Source organism: Plecotus auritus (genome assembly GCF_963455305.1).
Source record: "Plecotus auritus genome assembly, chromosome: 14".
In the NCBI taxonomy this organism is placed as follows: domain Eukaryota; kingdom Metazoa; phylum Chordata; class Mammalia; order Chiroptera; family Vespertilionidae; genus Plecotus; species Plecotus auritus.
This window is the reverse complement of record NC_137780.1, coordinates 5,256,155-5,277,408: the sequence shown is the minus strand read 5'-3', so window position 1 is coordinate 5,277,408 and position 21,254 is coordinate 5,256,155. Positions and strand designations below refer to the sequence as shown.

Below are 21,254 nucleotides of genomic sequence, written 5' to 3'. Positions count from 1 at the left end.
ACCCTGATGAGGACTGAACCTTCTAGCCGCATCTGTCTAGACCAGTGGTCGGCAAACTGTGGCTCCCAAGCCACATGCGGCTCGTGAGTCACGGTTTGCCACTCTGTTGACTAATGAGTTTGCTGACCACTGACCTAGACTCTGGATTCCAATAATTACAGGCTGTTGTTCCTTGTGATTAAGCCCCTATCCCAGTGGTTGGCAAACTCATTAGTCAACAGAGCGGCAAACCGTGGCTCGCAAGCCGCAGTTTGCCAACCACTGGTCTAGACTAAACCTATCAAGTGTGTTCACATCTGTGTCTTTCCTTTCAAAACTGTCAGCGAGTGTGTTTTCTTGGGGAGCTCCCGTCGGTCCCTGCTTCTCTGCTGCCCTGGGCACAGTGGGAAATTGTCAAGCATCTGGGGGTGGGGCCCTGGTCCTGAGGTTCATTTATGGGCGGAATGTTTCCTATCCGACAAGCTAATGTAACTCTGCGTCGTCCTGTGGGCAGAGGGCAGATACACATAAGACTGGAGGTTGGTGTGACTGATGCCAGGACTGAGTGGGACAGCTACTGTAGCTCAGGCCACCAGCGGGCCTTCCTGTTGTCAGTGGGGCCGAGGCAGGGATATGAAGGGGTGCCGAGGGGAATGGAGGCCCAGGAACTGGACAGGTGTGCGGGTCGTGGGGCAGTTTTAGTGAAATGCAAGCAGCGTGACCGTCTCGGTTGCTGTTTCCTCGTATGGACGCCCTGAACTACGTCCCTTTTCGCCACCAGGACCGTGGGAGCCACCAGCTTTGATTTGTTGCTGAAGACGGACGACGACTGCTACATAGACCTGGAAGCCGTGTTCCACAGAATCGCCCACAGCACGCTGCAGGGCCCGAGTGTCTGGTGGGGAAAGTAAGTTCAGCTTGTTAGCCCAGCGGCGTTCGTGTGCCTAGGCAACGGCCACTCGCGCAGGGTGAAATGGACTTCTCTCTTCCTGAGAAAACGTGGCTGGGATAGGAGTGTCCCTATTGGGCTCCCGGGTGACTGCATGTTATTAGTCTGTGATGAGAGGGAAAAACTTTAAAGTGAAAAACCTCCAGCTAATGTGACGAAGGCGAGAAGGTGACTTGGCTTTACCCTCCTGCCTCCAAGTACGTGGTTCTCAGATCAGCCGCTGCTGCGTGTTACATGTTAGAACGTTCCCTTTCTGAAGCCTCGTTCTTCAGGAGTACATTATGGGTCAGTGGATTTCTTTTTTTTTTTTTTTTAATATATTTTATTAATTTTTTACAGAGAGGAAGAGAGAGGAGAGGGATAGAGAGCTAGAGACATCGATGAGAGAGAAACATCAATCAGCTGCCTCCTGCACACCTCCTACTGGGGACGTGCCCTCAACCAAGGCACGTGCCCCTGACCGGAATCGAACTAGGGACCTTTCAGTCCGCAGGCCGACGCTCTATCCACTGAGCCAAACCGGTTTCGGCTGTCAGTGGATTTCTTAAGCAAACATACACAAGATGATCTGGTACTTTCCATTCAGAAACTACACACACAACTTGGAGAGAATTTAAATACATTGGTTTCGTATAAAATAGTCCTACGTAGGTCATTCCTTTCTCAGACTGAATAAAGTTCTCATGCTGCTTCCCTCGCTTCTGTTCCCGGCGGTGACGGGAAAGTGTGCGTCGAGCAGAACGTGGGAGGACGTGTGTCAGGCACACAGAGGAGGCAGCTCACTCACTGTCAATCTCAGTTTCAGGCTGAACTGGGCTGTGGACCGGACGGGGAAGTGGCAGGAGCTGGAGTACCCGAGCCCTGCGTACCCTGCCTTTGCGTGCGGCTCGGGGTACGTGGTCTCCCGGGACATCGTCCACTGGCTGGCCAGCAACGCGGGCAGGCTGAAGACCTACCAGGTGGGTAGGGAAGGGCTGCTTCTGCCTAAGGGGGCACCATCCAGCCAGCTTCCCCTGCCCGCCTCCCTGAAGCAGGCCAGCCCTGTGGGAAGAGCATGCTCTCTCTGTAAGAGTCACTCGTTAGGGACACACGCCTGTCCCCCAGATGTGGCTCTAAGTTCTGTTCCTGGCCCTTTCTGAGCCTTACTGTGCTTTCCGCCTGCTTACTAGTCCCCGGAGGAGGAAAGACTTACATTCCGCAGGAAGAGGTTGAGCACTGCTTCCGTTTGGGTGGCACCGGTGACCGTGTCAGCCAACAGCGCTGCCCAGTGACGCCGTCCAGTGTGGCGTGCCGTCAGTGCTGGAGCGTTGGGGCCCGTGCGAGCGCTGGGTCCCTTGTAGGAAGTGCTGTCTTCACGTAAACAGCCACCAGCTTTCCCTCTGTGTGTTCACACACGCCAGGGTTTCGTGTTCGATGACAAAACCAAGAGCAGAAGGGTAATTTATTACTCACTGAATAGGTGTGGCGCTGTCTGTACAGATGGCAGAGCATTTAACCCTCTTGATGCGTGTCTAGGGCGAAGATGTGAGCATGGGCATATGGATGGCGGCCATCGGACCTAAAAGATACCAGGTAAGCGGGCGTCAGCGGGGCCGGAGAGCCGAGGGAGGGGGCGCTGTGTTGCACCTCGGGCGGGAGCCCCGGATAGGTCTCCTGGCGTCGTTGCTGCGCTCGTGACTGGATTCACTGTAATCCACCTGGGCTCCCAGGCACCATGTCTCTGAGTTAAACGATAAGGACATGTTGTGAATGGGAGTTCTGCCCCCAAAGAAGAATTGGGTTTTTCTCAGAAATTCTTTGCAGCTGACATGAGTTCCCAGCAGCGTGGTGGGCTGACTGATGCCAAGGAAACGCGGGGTGAAATACGGTCAGGCCTCTGGTCAAGTGCACGGTCACCGAGCTAGAAAAACAAGAACCAGTCTGTGCAGACCAGAGAGCAGAACAGAGCTGAGCCCTAGAGGCAGCACCGCTGGCCTCTGCCGCAGGGTGTCTGTTGGAGTCTGGATTCTCGCAGCTTCTGCTTTGGCCAGAGGAGGTGCCTGGGGCCCAGCCGTGCCCCCGACTTCAGTGGGTGGAAGTGAACCCCGTCGGCTGGTTCAGCTCGCTCGTCGCACTGCTCTGTCGCTGTCTCAGCGCCATCTCTGATTGCTCTCTGATTTGTCTGATGGGATCTTCCTGGTTGTGTGCGGGCGTCTGTACTGGCGTCTGCAGGGCTGCCTGGCTGTGGCTGTGGCTTCTGCAAACTTGCGTTGGTGCTTGTTTCCTGAGTGTTGCAGGGGTCCTCAAACTTTTTAAACAGGGGGCCAGTTCACTGTCCCTCAGACCGTTGGAGGGCCGGACAATAGTTTTTAAAAAAAAACTATGAACAAGTTCCTATGTGCACTGCGGGCCCGGGACAAGTCGGCTGCTAAGCAGGACAGGCAGCGGCACGCAGTGGGCCGGATAAATGTTCTCGGCGGGCCGCATGTGGCCCGCGGACCGTAGTTTGAGGACCCCTGGTTAGAGGCTCTTGCGCTGTGGCCTCCTGCTCCTTGGGAGCTGGGGTCTGGATGGGAAACGCTTCCCCACGGAGAGAGGGTCTGCACCCGTGCTGCCACGCAGGGCATCGCCGTCCGTGAGCATGTTCAGTTCCGACGGGACGCGTGGGGCTTCACAGAGCCGGACACCCCGCCGAGGGCGGGCTCTGGTTCCATCCCAGCCTCCAGGGCCACGTGAGACCCACAGGCTCCTCCCTACAGCTTTTGTTTTCTTACTGCCCCAGGCTCTGGCCCCTCAGGATCCTGCCTGGCTGTGGGATCGTCAGTCTCCTGGCCCTGGAGTCACAGGCCTTTAACGCAGCAGCTGCACGGGGGCACAGGCGAGGCCAGCCCTGCAGCCTGCGGGTCCTGCCCCTGCAGGGCCAGGCCACCCTGTAGGGCGCTGGGCCAGCCAGCTCTGTGGTGGTCTCGGCTTGAACGGGGGCTCTGGGCTGTATCTGGGAGCAGGCTGATCCCCTGAGTCCCTCTTGCTCTGCACAGCTTCCATGACCCTGAGCAGGTACCTCACTCTTAGCTCCAGGTTCTCACCTGTGCAAGTGTCTGCCTCACGGGGTTAGTGTGCGGACTAAATTAGGGAACATTTATAAAGCACTGGTACGACCCCGGGACAGAGTCACACGGCTGTGCAGCCGCCAGCTCTGATGGCAAGTGAGAAACTTTCCATCTGTGGCTTCGAAACCCTTCTTCCCAGGACCCCCTCAGTGCACACGCCGCACCGTGTCACATTCCACCGCCACAGCGTCGCCCCCAAGCCCGCGTGGTTGTCTCAGTGACTTCCGCTTCCCTGGGAGAGTGGAGCCTGCGCGCACGCCCGGTCTTGTCCTCAAGCGTTGACATCCGCTCCGTCGGCTTTGTCTCCCCAGGACAGCCTGTGGCTGTGTGAGAAGACCTGTGAAACGGGGATGCTGTCCTCCCCGCAGTACTCCGCACAGGAGCTCGCGGACCTGTGGAGGCTGAAGGAGCTGTGCGGTGACCCCTGTCAGTGTGAGGCCAGATGAAGGTGACTCTAGGGGAGGGGCCTGGGCGTCTGCGGGAACCCCGGAGAGCAGGTGCGGCTCGATGCGTGCTCCCTCAGGAGCTCCAGGCGGGCTCCCCGGGACCCGCGTTGTGTCCCTTCATGTTCACACAGCTTCCTCTCTAAGAATCAACCCTGATGCTGTAGCAGAACAAAAACTTTATTTATATATTGGAAGATTTGAAAAATACCAAATAATTTATAAATCCTGATGCACCATTTCTAGTTAGTATTCACTAGCTATCATTTTTGGTTATAAGTCGGCTTGTTCAGAAATCTTGAGTGACTGAGAGTTGGACTTTCAGCCTGGATTGCAGAATAGCTGCGTATAGCGCGATCAAGACAATTACATGAGACGGAAAACAGCTCTCAGAAATGCTGTGATGCTGTGGTCGCTTCTGAGCAGTAGTCACTTGTACCAAAGTGTGGGTTTCTGGAAATAACATCACTTCCTGTGGATGTCTGAGCAAAGGGGGCGACTTAGACCTGGGGAAGAACCATTGAATTCTCGGTTCTGGACCTTGGTTTTAAAGTTCAGTTACTATTAATGGACTAATGCACGTTTTCTTCTGCCATTTCACACAAATCCTGGGGGTCACCGTTCAGTACTCCTATTAAAAATGCGGCATTTTTGTGAATATAAGTAAAATACTCTCAGGGTATTAGTGCCAGAGGGAAGGCTATTTTTAAATAGTTGACACTTTGAAAGAATTATGCTTGCCTGCTGCCACTGCCTAAAGTTTACCCAATATGAGTGCATTTTGGTCAGCGCTGGGAATCATTTACGGGAGAGTGTAGGTTCCCGTAGGTGTTACTGCAGGAGAAAGCATGTAACCACCCGTGAGAAGTACTCTTACTCTGAGCACTGCGGTCGAGAAGAGCGATCGTAGCATGTCTGCTGTACATGGTGGAGGGTGTGCCCCTAAGTTTAAGGGACATTCCCCTAAATGACGAACCAAATCACTGTAGTAGCCTTTTAAACTAGTAGTATCAATAGAGGATTCCATTAAACTGGTCTTATGACAGACATGAACTGTGTTCAGATTTTATTAGACTAGCTAGGTTCTATTTAGCATTGGAATCTTCACATAATGAAATGCAATTACGAACTATAAATATGAAATAAAGTCAGAAAGTCTTCAGCAGGCACAAAGCCTTTATTGTCGCTATTATGTACAAGCCCAGAAACAGTCTCTCTCCTAAAGAAAAGTACAGCCTCTGAGAGAATTGCTCCCACGGGTCATTTCCTGCCAGCGAACCCCGGGAACCGCAGTCCGGTCTCCGAGCTGCCTCAGCTGGCTGTCACCATCGCACTAGCAGACAGTCCCCGTTTTCCACGGAATAAAACTGTAAGGACTGCTGGTCATTCTCTAGTTCAATCTCTCTGCCCGGCATCTGAAGTCAGAACAAAGGCGTGGGTGACTCAGACAGACCTGCCAGAGCTTATTACATGCCCCCGCCGCCCGGACGGGAGAGCCCGTCGTGGAGACGCAGTTTCACAGCCCGCCACGGCTGTGGGCTGAGCGGACGGCTCCGGGCGGCTCACCTTGGGGCTCTCGTAGGCCAGCAGCAGGTCCGACACAGCGACCTTGAGGAGACGGGACAGCAGCCCCTTCACCTTCTGAACTGTCATGGAGTCTGTCAGAGAGAAAACCACCAGTGCTCTCAGATGACAGTCCCCTGTCGCAGCTCACAGCACAGGACCGCAGGTGCAGGGACAGCTGAACTGTCACCCCAGCGTCAATCCACCCAAGTGACCAATGAGGCCCAGGCCCAGGGAGCAGACCCGGTCTCAGCACGCAGAGCAGTGCTCGGCCCGCGTGTCCTTGTCAGTGAGTTTTCACACTCCTCAGTGGCATCGAATACTCCCTCCCTCATCCCAGGCACCAGAAGTATATTCTCTGCAGAGGAATGACTGTGAGGGAAGTCATTAACTTTTCCTTTTAAAGCTTTGTGGTTATGATGGCCTAACTAAAGTCCGCTGCGGGGCCTCTGCGAAGTGAGGGGTTACCTCCACGGGGTGCTAGGCCCTTCCCCGCAGGCGGCCGGCAGTTCCCATGCGGGTCACTGTGCTGGACACACGTGCCAGTGACCACCAGGCCTGGACTGAGCATAAGGAGTAAATGCTTTGGTTTGTTCGGAAAGCGCTACGTAGGGACTTTCTCCAAAGATGGCTGGGGTAAATAGTGGCTATTTTGATTATGAGAAACACAGGTTCTTTGAAGCTTTAGCCGGAGGTACAGCAATAGTGTGGTGTTCCTACAAATATCACATGGATTCAAATATTTTTCTATCAAAAACCATTTTTGTAAAGGCTGTCTGTGTTTTTATGCAACTTGTGATAATAAATGTTCTTTATTTTAGAAAAAATGCCTTTGAAGTGTATGTATTGAGTAGCCGACAGACATGTACCGTTTTACTCAGCATAATCTGCTCAGGGAATTGTGTCCTTTCGGGAAATCTAGGCGCACTGGCTTCACTGTTCGGGGTGGTCGAGAGCTGACCAGCCGCGGGCCCGGGAGAGGCCCCCGGGGGCTGTGCCCAAGCTGTGCCTCTGCTCAACCTGTGAGCACACGCAGGGCTTCCTTCCAACAAAGCGTCCTCCAGATAAGCGTTCGGGGAGGGAGACGAGCTCGGTCGCCTGTCTCAGCTCAGGAAGAGCTGGTGACAGCCGGTAAGCTCTGCGCCGACACAGGCGCAGGAGAGCAGTGGCTCCTTCCTCTTACCTGGCAGTTGTCTCTCCAGGGCTTTCTGCTCAGGACGGTCAGGACAGCTTATCTTCAGGGCTGGGAGGAAAACAGCAAAGACTAGCTGAGACCTGCTCCACTGAGGACGTCAGTGGCACCTGAACGTAGGGGACTGCCAAGTGGCGCAGCTGTTGGTGCAGCCTGCTCCGACCCTGACAGACTCGGTCGTGCTGCCGTTTAAAAGTCCCCCTGTGGCCAAAACCGGTTTGGCTCAGTGGATAGAGCGTCGGCCTGCGGACTCAAGGGTCCCAGGTTCGATTCCGGTCAAGGGCATGTACCTTGGTTGCGGGCACATCCCCAGTAGGGGGCGTGCAGGAGGCAGCTGATCGATGTTTCTCTCTCATCGATGTTTCTAACTCTCTATCCCTCTTCCTTCCTCTCTGTAAAAAAATCAATAAAATATATTTAAAAAAAAAAAATAAATAAAAGTCCCCCTGTGAATACTGCCCCCGCATTCACGTTACTGACAGCAGGGGGGCTGGACCGACATTCTGTTGCTTTCCCTTCCCCTTAAGGACTTCCTTCCTGACAAGTTCACGAGGTTTTCACGTGTAAGACAAGTCACACGTTTCCAAATCACAATTCAGTTCACTGTTCAAGTACTCCCCACGTCTATAACGCTATTAAATGGGCCGAAAGCAGTGAATTGCTAAAACGTTCAATATAGGAATTTGCAAGGGTTTGAGAATGTATCATTTCTTTAAAAACCAACGTACTCGGGCACTTGAGAGAAACCATCTCTATTAGGCCGTCATTCTGTTTGGGCACCTAAGGACTTGAACACAAAGCAGCTGTCTTTGAATTTGGGGTTCTTACTTAGTAGCTGGTTTTTGAGCAAAAATGGTTGTTGTGTTTTGAGTTCCCCATCTTCAGGTGCACCGTATTCTATTTAAGAAATAAAAAACGATGAATGGTAATCCACAGGCCACTGTAAGGGAAAAAGTGTCAGGGAAGTGTCAACTCGGGACCAGCCAGCAGCAGCTGGTCCGCCAACCTGGATCCACTTCCTGTGGAACCTCCCTCCCTCCCTCCGTATGACATCACTGTCCTCAGAGACAGGCAGTGTCCTGACAGACGAGCCGATGAGGCTGTGCTTCCAAACACTTGAAGCGTTTACTCCAAGGGTCACCCCTGCTAATGCTTCCCTTTCGTTCTGAACTAGAGAGAGGAACCTAGAGCTATTTGGGACACACACCTTCACCCAGTTCCAGCCAGATTTAGCCACGCAGGGCGGGCCCTCGGAACCACCCCGCCAACCAGGTCCCCTGGAAACGCAGCCGCCCCGATACGAGGTGTAAGGACAGCAGCACTGACGCTTGTGCTGGGCCCTCGGGTGCGAAGGCTGAGCCGTACCTGCAGGGCTGCTCCGGACCTTCTCTCCCTCCCCCAAGTGACTGAATTCGCCGACAGCAGCCAGGAGAGTGGGCCCGCTAAGGGAGTCGTGTGGAAGCCACCCCCACAGGCGGCTTTCCCTCCTCACCGAGAACGACCCAGCCTGACGCGATGCAGCGAGCTCACGTTAGGAAACGTGTAAAAAAGGAAGTCACAGGAAAGTGACATTTGAACAGTAATGAAGTCCAATCAAAGTGGAAGGAGTCGGGGAGGCCTGAGGTGGCAGCTCCAGGCTGGAGTGAGGGAGCGCCTGGCACAGCGCCTGCAGCTGCCTTCCAGCGGCCTGGAGGCCTAGTCCAGGGCAAAGTGCCAGGGCCTACCGTCCGCCTTCCCACGCTCCGCAGCCTTACGGCCCCTGGGCGAACCGGCCGCGGCCTGCTCAGAGCAGCACCTACACGTAAAGGTGACCCGCACCCAGGGTCCTCCTGCTGTCTGTTCCCTAAAGACAGTTAAGATCTGCTCCCATCTTGCCCAAGTCGCCCCGGGAAAGTACCCAGCACCCACTTAATGAGAGAGAACAGAGCCTGGGAGAGAAGCCACAACCTGTGGCCCCGCTGACACCCGGGAAGGCGGGTACGGGTACGCACTGCGGCAGAGGGCCTGGTATCTGGGGTGGGCGGCCAGGAACGCCTCGCTGGGCCTGTCCTGGTCGGGATCCTGGTGCCCTCCCGCCTCTTTCCACTCTTTTCCAAACGCCTTCCGGTAATCCAGCTCGGCCCCGCGCCGCTCCTCGGGGCGGATCTGCGTGGAGAAGTGCAAACAGGGCTACTGAGACGGTCCTCTAATGAGCGGTGTTGTACCCGAGCTCCCTCACCGCCCACCCAGAGATCGTCAAACTGATCGGAACAAGGTAATAGTTCTGTTTTTACCCTAACATCGACAGGTCAGTTTATTCAAAAAGAAAATTCCGTTTCCTACTTTTCTTCATGGGAGTATTGGCCCACGAGCTGGTTTCCGGACTATGCCAGGCTCCTGAGGGCCCTGAGGCGTGGGGAGCCCTCTGGGGGAGCGCACATGCCCAGCCAGCGGCTCCCAAAGGCACTGCCTACCCGTTCACAATAAGGGGAGGGTCAACAGGCTCCTGGTTCTGTCTTCTCTCTGCCTCCATCGGCTCCCCCCACCCCCCAAGGAAAAAGGAGGAAGAACCCGGTGTCCCTCACCCTTCTTGGGTGATAATGAATCGACCGGGTGACAGGTCCCTGCTCAGTCTGATTCCACTGTCACTAAAATGCACAGGAGGCCATTTTACCACTTCAGGGAAACCACGGCTGACACCCTCTGCAATATGCAAATCCAGTGTCTTTTGCATTTTCTGTAACTTGTTTTCTAGTCTCGAAGACAGCCAGCTGTGGCGCCCACCTCACATCTGTTGAGGGTCCGCAGCTGGCTGATCTTGGCGATGATGAACTGCAGGTTGGTCTTGGCCCCGCTGCCCACCGTCAGGGGGTTCCTTAGGCAGGACAACGAGTGCAGACTCTGCAGCTTGTCCAGCTCGTTGATGAAGGACCACTGACACCAGAAAAGGAAATCGACATGTTTCAGGCTCACTTTTCAGATGATCTGAACGAGCAACAGAAAAGCAGCGGGACTGGTGGAGTCTGGGGGCCAGATTTCATCGCACCGAGCACTTTGGGCCAAGGAAAAAGGGGGCTTAACGAGTTACACGAATTCCTTCCTTACTATTTTTGGGTTTATATGAGGAATTTCACTCGGAGGAAGCATTTCTCAGAAAAGGTAAAATGTTTTTTCACCGAAGGAACCTACAAGTGGGCGTGAGGGTAGAGAGCGGCCACAGGCCTCGGCACCCTGAGAGGCTTACTTGCGATATCCGATTGTCATCGACGACGAGAGACTGCAAGGAAGGGAACATTGCTGTTTTGGACCCTGGAAGAAGGAGAGTTGGGTTACCTCGCAGAAGTGAAAGCAGCAGCCGAGGCGTGGAGTACAGGGGAGGGGGATGTTAGAATCTCACATACCAGCCCCGGCATCCGGGAAATGGAGAGAAGAAATCCCAACGTCACCAAGGATTAGTCGTTCTAATCTGAAGTTACAAATGTTCAGTTTGATTGCACGGAACAATACCAAATGCTGAGGGCTATCAGCCAGACTAGAACTGTAAATTTTTTGCTTTGCCTTAGGTTTTCATCCCCGGTAAAACGCTTAGAAACCATGAAGTCCAACTCGGGGCATGCAAATTACGTCCTCCTGGCTCCACAGCCATCCAACAGTCCTGTGTCTACTGCTGTGCCAGGAGCCACGTGGGTCTCGGGAAGACACCATCTTCCCAAAGTTTACCGAGCGAAGACTTTCTTTAGCACCAGGGCCAAGTTCTTCCTTCCTCACTTACCTCGCACCTGCACAGGCGCAGGTCATATTGCATGTGGTTCACAAGTAAACTCTCTGAGTTCAGATAAAAACTTGCCAAAGAGAATGAGCCCATTTGGGAACTCCATCATCAGTACTATATTCCCACTGCCAATGTACGTGGCCTAGGACCCGGTCACTGAAAGTTTACTGGGCACTAATGCAACCGCCATTCTAGGAGCCATTACCTGGGCAGATATGCTATTAGAAACAGCTGATTTTCATCAATTGCCTGATTAGAGGAGAGGTCTAGTATCCTGACCAACTGGAGAACGTCAGCCGGCCTGCATGGAAAAGAGACTTTTTTCAACATGAATTTAATATCTTAATTGTTTTCAAACACATAACCTTAAAATACCTACAACATTTGCTATTAAGGAAGGTTGGGGGCAACATATTAATTCAGGGCTTTCCCCCTAATGGGGTTTTCCTCAATTAGCGGTGAAGTTTGAGCTGACATTCTAATTTGTGAAGGCAATGAATGAGCATTTTTCAAATTCTTATTTTGCAAATCCCTCTGAAAATTAACGTGTAATTGAGATTATTTATTCCCGGTGAGTAGATGGTGACGGGCAGTTACGTAAACCCTGTTACCTTTCTGAGATGGAAATGTTGTTGGACTTGAGGTACAGCTCCTGGAGGGCTGGCCACCCCTGGGCGCAGTGGAGCACCTGGGAGGGAAAGGCAGTTCAGGGGGCGCGCCCTCTGCTGGTGGTTCTCCCCTGTTTGTCACTAAAGCCTGCACAGGATTCCCACTTAGTTTTAGAAATAAAGTGCCTTTCAAGACATTTCATTGAAGACTGTCGTTCAGGCCAGCTGACATGTTAATGGCCGTGTTGTAAAGACAGGGACACGTCTTTAGGCACTGAACCAGCCAGTGAGGTATCAATGCGTCTGGCAGGCCTACCCGCATGTGGACCGAGGCCCTACAACGTGCACTAACGCGGCACATTGTTACCTGCTTCCCCAAAGGAAGGAGATGGACGTGAAGCACCTCTCCTCAGTTACCGATGCCACTCGGCGTTGGCAGAGAATATGCTAATCCGTCAGTGTCTCAATGACTGCTCCTGAATGTTCTCACTTGAACCTCCTGCCCTCTCCCCACCGGCATTTCTATGGGCCCTTCCTGTCCTGACGCTAAATCTAAACCTGGAGAGGCGGACACAGGAAGGAGCCCCAGGAAAGGAGTTCTGTGGCTGTGGCCCCCAGTTCAAGACGACAAGGGGGTGCCTCGGCATTTCACCGGTGTACTCACTGGGGGTGTCCTTCTCTGCCTGTGTCTGACAGTGGGCTGTTCTGGGTGTGTGAAGGCAGCTGACCCCAGAGAAAACAGCGGTACCAAGTGCTTGGCGGGTGGGCCCTGGAGCCATCCTAGCGATGCCCAATGAACAGCGATCCTAGAGCTGAGCTAGAAGGGCTGTGAGGACTTGCAGCTTCGGTCCCACCCTGAGCTCACCGGGTGCTGCAAGCTCAGCCAGCAGCCACTCGAAGCTCTGAAAGCTGAGTGCACGCTCACGGCACACTCTGCGCAGCCGCAGTTCAGACCCCAGGACGCATCGGAAGGAGCCGAGACGGGGACTCTGAGACACGAAGTCCTACCTCCCCACCATGACAGTGAGGCAGCCTACAGATCCTATTATGTGAGTAACTGGGTGATTAAAACGAGGCCACAGTTACGCTTCAATTCTCTATTAAACCAGTCATTTAAAAGTGCTTCCTACTGGGTAATAAGCCAAAGAAACAGGATTACCTCGGCCCACGTGATTCCTGTTCTGTTGAGGACTAAGACCTTCAGTGCAGAGAACGTCCCGGTGGGAGCTGGCGAGGCCGGGGGGAACCGCAGCTTGTTCTCACTGTGGAAGCAGGAGATACAGTGGCACTGACGGCAGCAATGTGGGATTTAACAAGAGCACTCTGGATTATGTCAACCTTACAGTTACGTCAAAAACAAAGTGAGCCTGGCCGGCGTGGCTCAGTTGACCTGTGAACCAGGAGGTCACGGTTTCATTCCTGGTCAAGGGCACATGCCTGGGTCGTGGGCTCGATCCCCAGTGGGGGCGTACAGGAGGCAGCCGATCAATGATTCTCTCTCATCATTCATGTTTCTATCTCTCTCCCTCTCCCTTCCTCTCTGACATCAATAAAAATGTATTAAAAAGTAACAACAAACCAGTTCCTACCTGAGATCAAGGACTTCTAGGTGTCTGAGCTGCTCAGCAATATCTGTGACTTCCTCCCATGCTGACAGCAGGTTCTGTGACAAGTTGACGACGCTAATATCTAAAAGCACATGTTAAGAGCAGTAATACAGAAAGAGTCACAAGAGACCCGACGGTGGTTCCCTCGTAGCTCTGAGCACAGGGTCTGCACCCCTCTGTGCCCTATTCTGCACAGAGGACTTTACCTTTTTAAATCGTCCAGCTGTCCGTTCAGAAGCTAAAAGCTGTCCCATACTGCACACTAGGCCCAAACATCTACAGTCCAAGTCATTGCCGCACCATCTCGCATTGTCTAAAAGGGAAAAGCCGTGACGGTGCTTCTGACTTATCAGGCCCTGCCGTGTCTGTCCCCAAGGCCCTGCCGTGTCCCCAAGGCCCTGCCGTGGTGCTGTCGCTGCGGCAGCCTCACGTCGAGCTCTCACACCTCTCCGTTGGCCCTGGTATCCTCTGCACCATGGGAATCCCTCAATCATGGTGGCATCTCCAGGACTACAGGGGTTAGCGTCAACAACAGTGCTACGAATGCTCTGGCTGTCCGGAGGGTCTCCTACAGGTGGGATGCAGTTGCTATGACACCCGCTGTTGCTGGCCCAGGAATTCAGAGGAAGAATAACCAGTAGGACAGAAAGAGGAAGGTACCTGAGCTGAATGCTGGAGTGGGTGGTGGCTGTGCCCCCTCCAGAAGGGCCCGGTTTAGCAAACCCGGGTGAAGAGATGGAGAGGAGCTTGGTACAGGGCTGGGCCAGCTAAGGAGACTCTCTCACTTATCTGGGCAGCGAATGCCCCATAAACTGGGCTGCTGTTAGGAAGGAAGCCAGGAGATGGACACAGGTGGCCGACAGCCGTGTCCGCATAAGTCAGGTGATCACGCAAAGGATACTAGGACACGTGCTGGCAATGTCTCCTTTGTCACCAGCACAGCTTACTGCACAGCCCCTCAGGGAAATGTCTCGCAGCTCGCTCAGCTGACTGCAGGAAAACAGAGTTCACGTGGACCCGCACACACGGGCGCACCCACGGGCCTTTAGAAATTACACAGCATCTCAGACACATAACAAGGTACCAGGATTAACCAATATCAGGACCCGCCACCCAACTTGAGAAATAAAGCATTACCGGAAAAAAGAATAAAGCGTGACACACATCACAAAGACAAGTCACCTGCCTTGTCCCTTTGCATAACGCCCCCGCACCCCCACCCCGGGGGCCAGCGTGCTACATTTGGGGTTTAATCTTAAGCCATCTGAAGTTTCACTATATATTCCCACATCCCTAAACAATTAGCCTATTGTTGTGTATCATGAGACTTGATATAAATGGAACCTTGCTGTGTATATCCTCCTGCAAATTGCCCTTTCCATCCACGATACATTGCTCAGCACACACGGACCCAGAACATTCACTTCCACTTTCCACAGTAGCCACCAGGGGTCACTGCTAGGACACATAACCCGGGTCAGGCCAAACCACAGCGCTGACCATGGCTAAAATGCATCATTTCATGCCCTGCAGATGTTACATGACAATGGGGGAACTTAAAGGGAAGAGCGCAGGGAGTTCTGACTCAGTGGGTCTGGGTGGGACCAAGGTGATAAGGGTGTGCAGCTCCATGGCACAGGGGACAGCGCACACTTCTGACTCCATGTCAGCTATCAGCCAGCCAGAAAGCTCACCACGGAACAGAAAAGGACCCAAGTGTCCACCTTTGTTACTGAATAGTCAATACCAGATAGTAGAGCATAAAAGTTAATCATCGGCAAATCCATCTTTTCATCCCAATCTGGAGAAGCCCAACAACCCTGAGCTTGGGAAGGATTTTAATTCCTCTGATCCTGACCCTTGGACTCCTGCGATTGCCAGCTGCTGTTTGTGCAAGAAGCACAGGCCAGTTGGGGTCAAGTTCCGAGTGTGGCCAGGGCCAGGCGAACTTGCTCCTGAACCTGTCGGGATGCCACTGTCAGCTCCTCAGGCGCCGGCGATGTGGGCTGATTGCCAACAGGTAGGAGTCTGCTCTCCTATTATCAATTCCACTCACCTTTGCTTTCTTATAACAGAGCCAAAACCAATAGTTTCCACAGGTATGTTCCCAATTGTAACCGTTTGCTTTTTTGCATCATCCTCTGGTTCATCTTCGTAGCGGTCCCTGAGCGCAGTGAGGAAGTCCACTCCGAAGTTGGCTTTGTGCGGGCGAATAAAGGACCCTCCCGTGGGGTGGCTGCACAGAAGGGAAATGGAGCACAGTGAGTACCCACGGAGACACTGAAATAAGATGACACATGCCAAATCCCTTAGAGCTGTCACTGCCACCAACAGAAACACCTGCACCTACAAACTTACTTACAAAGACATTAGCAAATAAAAGCAATTACAGCCAGTCCTCGGGTTACGTCGGACTCGACGTACATTTTTTCGTGGTTACGTCGCCATCTCCCATTTATTTGTAAAAAAAAAAGTGCCATCATTTCGACGTATGTACATATGTGCTTTAAGTTTTTTATTATTTACTGTATTTACCACAAGGTCAGGAATTGTTATCTTTCTTTTTTTTACTGTTTCACTTCATTACTGCTGTGTATGTGCTCCATGTGTGTGACATAGGTGCTTATACAGGTGAGTTCTTAGGGCAAAAATCGGGTTACGTTGCGTGTCGTAGGAACGGATCTCTGACGTAACCCGAGGAGCTACTGTATACAATTTTAAAAAGAAAAAAAAAAATAATAGCCCAGCCGGCGTGGCTCAGTAGTTGAGGGTCAACCTATAAACCAGGAGGTCATGGTTCGATTCCCGGTCAGGGCACATGCCGGTTGCAGGCTCCATCCCCAGTGTGGGACGTGCAGGAGGCAGCCAATCAATCGTTTTCTCTCATGGATGTTTCTATCTCTCTATCCCTCTCTCTTCCTCTCTAAAATCAATAAAAATATTAAAAATATATACCTATCATCCAGCAAAAGTGGCCATAAATGCTGGGAAGAATGCATGCCATGAGCCAGACCCTCTATTTTAAAGCTTTTTCCTGGAGAGCAGGGCCCAACCCTGAACAACAGAGTGTCATCCTACCAACCTGAGCTCACCAACACCCCACGCAGCCCATCCTAATATCTGTGTGAGGAACGGCAAACGCGCTCTGCTGTTCCACATCAACACACTCGGCCATCTGACCTTCACACACACTTCTGCAGACCTCCCAAGACCGGCATTCTACTATGCGCATGTTCAGGATTTTATCTGATCACTGCTTCTTACCAGATTCTAGGCTAGTTTTCTTTTCTTTCATTCACTTAATGCAGTGGTCGGCAAACCGCGGCTCGCGAGCCACACGCGGCTCTTTGGCCCCTGGAGTGTGGCTCTTCCACAAAATACCACGGCCTGGGCGAGTCTATTTTGAAGAAGTGGCGTTAGAAGAAGTTTAAGTTTAAAAAAATGTGGCTCTCCAAAGAAATGTCAATCGTTGTCCTGTTGATATTGGGCTCTGTGGACTGATGAGTTTGCCGACCACTGACTTAATGGATTGTAAATTTTTAGTGAATCAATGAGAAATGTCTACATTCATCCAATTTTTTAAAAACTGAAGAAAACAAAAACACAAAAAAGGACAAAGAAAGCAACCCTACTTGTAGGGTTACGAGTCCGTTTTATAGCCCTAGCCAGTGTGGCTCAGTGGATAGAGCGTCAGCCTGCAGACCAAAGGGTCCCGGGCTCGATTCCAGTCAAGGGCAAGTACCTTGGCTGCAGGCTCCTGCCTGGCCCAGGCCCTGGTCAGGGTGCAGGAGGCAACCAATCGATGTGTTTCTCTCACATCGATGTTTCTCTGTCTTTCCCGCTCTCTTCCACTTTCTCTAAAAGATCAATGGCAACAATATCCTCAGGTGAGGATTAACAACAATAACAAAAAGAGTCCGTTTTTTAAAACATGGAACAAAAAAATCTACAAATAGAATTGTGTGTGTTTTTTTTAGAATACACCGAATTCTACATTACAGAACTAACCCAAAAGCCAAACACTTCTTTTCCAGCCATTTTGATTAAACACTTAAATATCATCCCAAATAGCCATGCCAATTCATAAGGAAAAGTTACCTGCATTTGAAATACACAGTCCCCTCATGGCTTCCATCATGCTTGCCTCTCTCGGGATTGTCCCATTCCACTCCTAACCAGAGTCCTAGCAGAACAAGAAACACTAAGTGAGAAGTAGTGGCAGAGGTACCACATGGTATTTGCTGTGTTTCTGCAAGCAAATACAGCTTGCAAATACAGTTTATTTAAATCCATGCATGATCCTAGCTCAGGAAATTAAATTTCCAACCACAAGTAGCCATTTGGCAAACATTAGGACTGTTGCATTTCTTTTTAAAGTAATTTTTACATGTTTATTTACAACAACAGCTAACACTTGCACCGGTAACTGGTCCAAGTGCTTTAAACACCTTAACTCATTTAGCTGTCACAGCAACCCTATAGCAACGTTCAGTGTAGTAACCCCAGGAGCAACTGCTAAATCTGTGTTCGATTTCTCTGTCTTTGTACCAATTCCATCAGATGACCTCTAAAAGAAACCCCAAAGTAGTACCAACTGAGGTAAAGTAATGGAGAGAATGCCCTGTACAATGAGATAATTAATAAAGAATAAGTATATATCAGCTCCCTCTGCAGAATTGTAATTTTCAGGGGGGGGGGGGGAAACGCCTCACAATACATATATGAAGAATGTGTCGAACTCACAGGCAACTAAATGAATGAAAGGAATATGTGCCGCCTCCTATTCGCTAAACTGCCATTAAGTTCCTCCACCTGTATTACTGTATTTGCGCTACGTCACTCCAATGTGCCAGGAGGAACTGGGCTTACTTTTTTCCTCCAGCTGCTGGGAGTACTGGCGTTTGTAGGTTAGCACCTTGCCAAGGGCACATCCCTTTCTCAGGCAACCCAATGATAAATCACTACAGAGGGGTAAATGCCCAGTCCCTCGTCTCAACTAAGAAAGACTGAAGATGCCTGGCTGGCATGGCTCAGTGGTTGCCTCAGGAGGTCAGGGTTCGATTCCCAGTTGGGGCACATGCCCAAGTTGCAGACTCGATCCCCAGTGTGGGGCGTGCAGGAGGCAGCCAGTCAATGATTCTCTCATCATTGATGTTTCTCTCTCTCTTTCCCTCTCCCTTCCTTTCTGAAACCAAAATATATATTAAAAAATAAAGACTGAAGGCCATCCTAGCTTCAGAGTGCCCCATGGGGTCAGATGAAACCTTTGATCAGATCCCGTCACAGTCCAACTTCTCCCTCTACCCAGTCCTCCCTTCCCATTAATTAGTATTGATCCCAAGAACACTCCTAATAAGCTTTATGAACACTAAATAATTGGAGTGTATAAGTAAGTAGAACCATAGATACCACCGGATATTGTCGTCAAATAAAATTGTATACAGGAGGCATCTCTAAATTGGTTATTAATTTCCTCAAAATTGGTTTACCTTAGCACTATTGATAAACCTACAAAGAACTACAAATAAATACTTATGCACACACGAAAAATTATACATTACCATCCACAGGAGGGACGGTGCCGTAAAAACGCACTGTTGCACATTCTCCGTTAACCGAAACTCTGTGACCAACGACATCTGATGTCAGCGTGTCATTCATTATAATGCAAAACACGAGATCTAGGAAGAAAAGTACAAACTTGATGAGAACTTAATAAAATTCTTTTAGACTTCATGTGGATATTCGTGAGGTCCATGGTGCTGAACAACTTAGTCTTCATATTTCGGTGAGAACCAAATCGTTTTATGTACCTTACTCTGATCATTTTATTTCACCGTCTAACTATATTTGGATAATCTAATGTATTTTAAAAATCTTGTTTGACTCCAGTTAGCTCACATCAGATGACTTGTCTATTCTGTCATTTCCTGAAGGGGCTGGGAAGGGCAGAGAAGAGAAGGGGATAAAGTGATGGAGAAAAGGGGAAGGAGCCCTGACCGGGTGGCTCAGTTGGTTGGGTGTTGTCCCATACACCCAAGGATCTGGGTTCGATTCCCGGTCAGGGCGCATACCCAGGTTTTGGGTTTGATTTCCAGTCGGGGCGCATATGTGAGGCAGCAAATGGATGTCTCTCTCTCTCCCTTCCTCCTCTTTAGAATAAATGATAACAAACAAACACCATATCTGCTGGTGAGGATATATTTTTTTAAAAGGACAGGACATGGGAGACATGAATAGTGTTCTCCTCTTGGGGAGAAAAACACACATCCACAGACATGGGAAACAACACACATTATATAATGAGCAATAAATTAAGAATTGAACTGATAAAAACACAGAGACTTAAAAATAAAGAGAAGGTCTTAAAAGGAGCCCAAGAGAGCCCGGCTGGCATGACTCAGTAGTTGAGCATCGACCCCCGGACCAGGAAGAAGGTCAGTGTTAGATTCCCGGGCTGCTGGCTCCATCCCCAGTAGGGGGTGTGCAGAAGGCAGCCAATCCATAATTCTCTCTCATCGTTGATGTTTCTCTCTCTCTCTCCCTCTCCCTTCCTCTCTGAAAAAAAAAAATTAAATTAAAAAATATATATAGAGAGAAAGGAATATAAGGGGAGGCTTAAGTTCGGGAGTTAAGAGGTATCTACAGAATGTCATAAAGAATGTCTCTACTTCAAAACGCATGTTTTTACTCGACCTGGGTAGGTGAGAGTCATCGCCACAATTTATAACTGACTCTATGAACATAGATGAGATCAAAAGGGTATTAGGCCTCCCGGTTTGGCTCAGTGGATAGAACGTCGGCCTGCAAACTGTAAGGTCCCAGGTTGGATTCCGGTCAAGGGCATGTACCTTGGTTGCGGGCACATCCCCAGTAGGAGGTGTGCAGGAGGCAGCTGACGGATGTTTCTCTCTCATTGATGTTTCTAACTCTCTATCCCTCTCCCTTCCTCTCTGTAAAAAAGTCAATAATATATATATATATGTAAAGGGGTATTAGGTGGAAAAGAGGCCAATCGATGCTTCTCTCTCACCACTGGATGTTTCTCTCTCCCTCTCCCTCTCTGAAGTCAATTAAAAAAAAAAAAAGACAGGGATTGTGGACTACGATTTAAAAAAAAAAAATCCCCAGCAATAAGCTGTTTATAAAAGCATACAGAAAAGTTAAAACTAAAAAGATGAAAAAAGTAGAGACAAATATCAAACACCACCTGCCGTGGCTGCGTGAATTAATGTCAGACAAGAGGGAAGTGTGCCCATCACAGTCTCCCCCATACTCCGTCTTTCTCGAACAGTCTGTGTAAAAGCCCGGCCCCCCAGGAAACCCTGGCTGCGGTGTCTTTGGGAACAGGGATGTCACACCCTCACCTGGGTCCACCCACAATGTAGGACAGTCACCCCTCCCCAGTTGGTAGTAAGCGCTATGCAAAAATTTTAAATGTTCTCTGCCCACTTCACATGATTTCTCCTCCACCACAAATATTAGAAGACTAGAGGCCTAGTGCACGAATTTGTGCACGGGTGGGGTCCAGCCGGCCCACCCCATTGGTACCCATCTGGCCGGGCGGGCCCCATCCCCTGGTTGAACTCCCGATCAAGGAGACAATTTGCATACTAGTCTTTGATTATATAGGATTATATAGAATTTGAAAGGACCAGGCTGTTTCTCTAACGTGACACCAAGTCCCCGGGACCAATTTCACGTCTTCCAAAGTGACAAGACAATAGGCTTTTGCCTGACGTGCAGGGCGGCACGGCCCACCGCGCTGGGCCCCGCCGGGGTCCCCGCACCTCCGCACACATCCGCACCCGCACTCCCATATCCGTACACAGGCTCGCGCGCGGGGAGCAGGCAACGCCAGACTCGGGCAACCTGGGCAGTTTCTAGGAAATTTCTAGGAAAGGAAAGAAAGACCAAAAGCACTGCTGGGTGACCACTGGCCACGGGCCGCCAGGAACGCTCGCACCCTCGGCTCCTCAGCCGCTCCGACGCTCACCTGCCCGCGACAGCCCAATGATCCGGGCGGTGGCCCTGCCACAGCGCAGCTTCCGGTTCTGGCCGGAAGTGCCTCCT

At 51.1% G+C, this 21,254-nt stretch overlaps 2 protein-coding genes across 3 annotated transcripts in view; one reads left to right on the top strand and one right to left on the bottom strand.

Moving 5' to 3' along the window:
- The window catches only part of B3GALNT2 (beta-1,3-N-acetylgalactosaminyltransferase 2), a 20,588-nt gene extending 13,744 nt beyond the window's left edge, over window positions 1-6,844 (top strand). The window contains exons 9-12 of the mRNA XM_080651278.1: window positions 761-886; window positions 1,728-1,887; window positions 2,444-2,500; window positions 4,329-6,844. Coding sequence (XP_080507404.1) covers window positions 761-886; window positions 1,728-1,887; window positions 2,444-2,500; window positions 4,329-4,463 — 478 coding nt within the window. The 3' untranslated portion in view covers window positions 4,464-6,844. The remainder of the gene's footprint in view (window positions 1-760; window positions 887-1,727; window positions 1,888-2,443; window positions 2,501-4,328) is intronic.
- TBCE (tubulin folding cofactor E) lies at window positions 5,625-21,254 on the bottom strand. 2 transcript variants are annotated; one of them, XM_080651276.1, is made up of 17 exons: window positions 21,178-21,254; window positions 18,743-18,862; window positions 17,280-17,364; window positions 15,238-15,417; window positions 14,083-14,171; window positions 13,164-13,263; window positions 12,734-12,836; window positions 11,578-11,654; window positions 11,172-11,267; window positions 10,596-10,660; window positions 10,439-10,503; window positions 9,979-10,128; window positions 9,207-9,360; window positions 8,044-8,112; window positions 7,207-7,266; window positions 6,027-6,118; window positions 5,625-5,875 (listed from the first exon to the last, which is right to left on the bottom strand). In XM_080651276.1, the coding sequence occupies exons 2-17, from the start codon at window positions 18,840-18,842 to the stop codon at window positions 5,783-5,785; spliced, it is 1,578 nt and encodes a 525-aa protein (XP_080507402.1). In that variant the 5' UTR covers window positions 18,843-18,862; window positions 21,178-21,254; the 3' UTR covers window positions 5,625-5,782. The 2 variants fall into 2 exon arrangements, with proteins under 2 accessions (XP_080507402.1, XP_080507403.1); XM_080651277.1 differs by having other exon boundaries at window positions 21,010-21,188.

What these genes read in the sequence shown, in the direction of transcription:
- TBCE (XM_080651276.1), bottom strand. Translation starts at nt 18,842, where the DNA reads ATGAATGACACGCTGACATCAGATGTCGTTGGTCACAGAGTTTCGGTT. An exon ending in CACCGTCCCTCCTGTGGATG is followed by an intron (nt 17,365 to 18,742) that starts GTAATGTATAAT and finishes TTGTTCTGCTAG; the next exon opens with GACTCTGGTTAGGAGTGGAA. An exon ending in CTAATAGCATATCTGCCCAG is followed by an intron (nt 10,661 to 11,171) that starts GTAATGGCTCCT and finishes TTGTAACTTCAG; the next exon opens with ATTAGAACGACTAATCCTTG.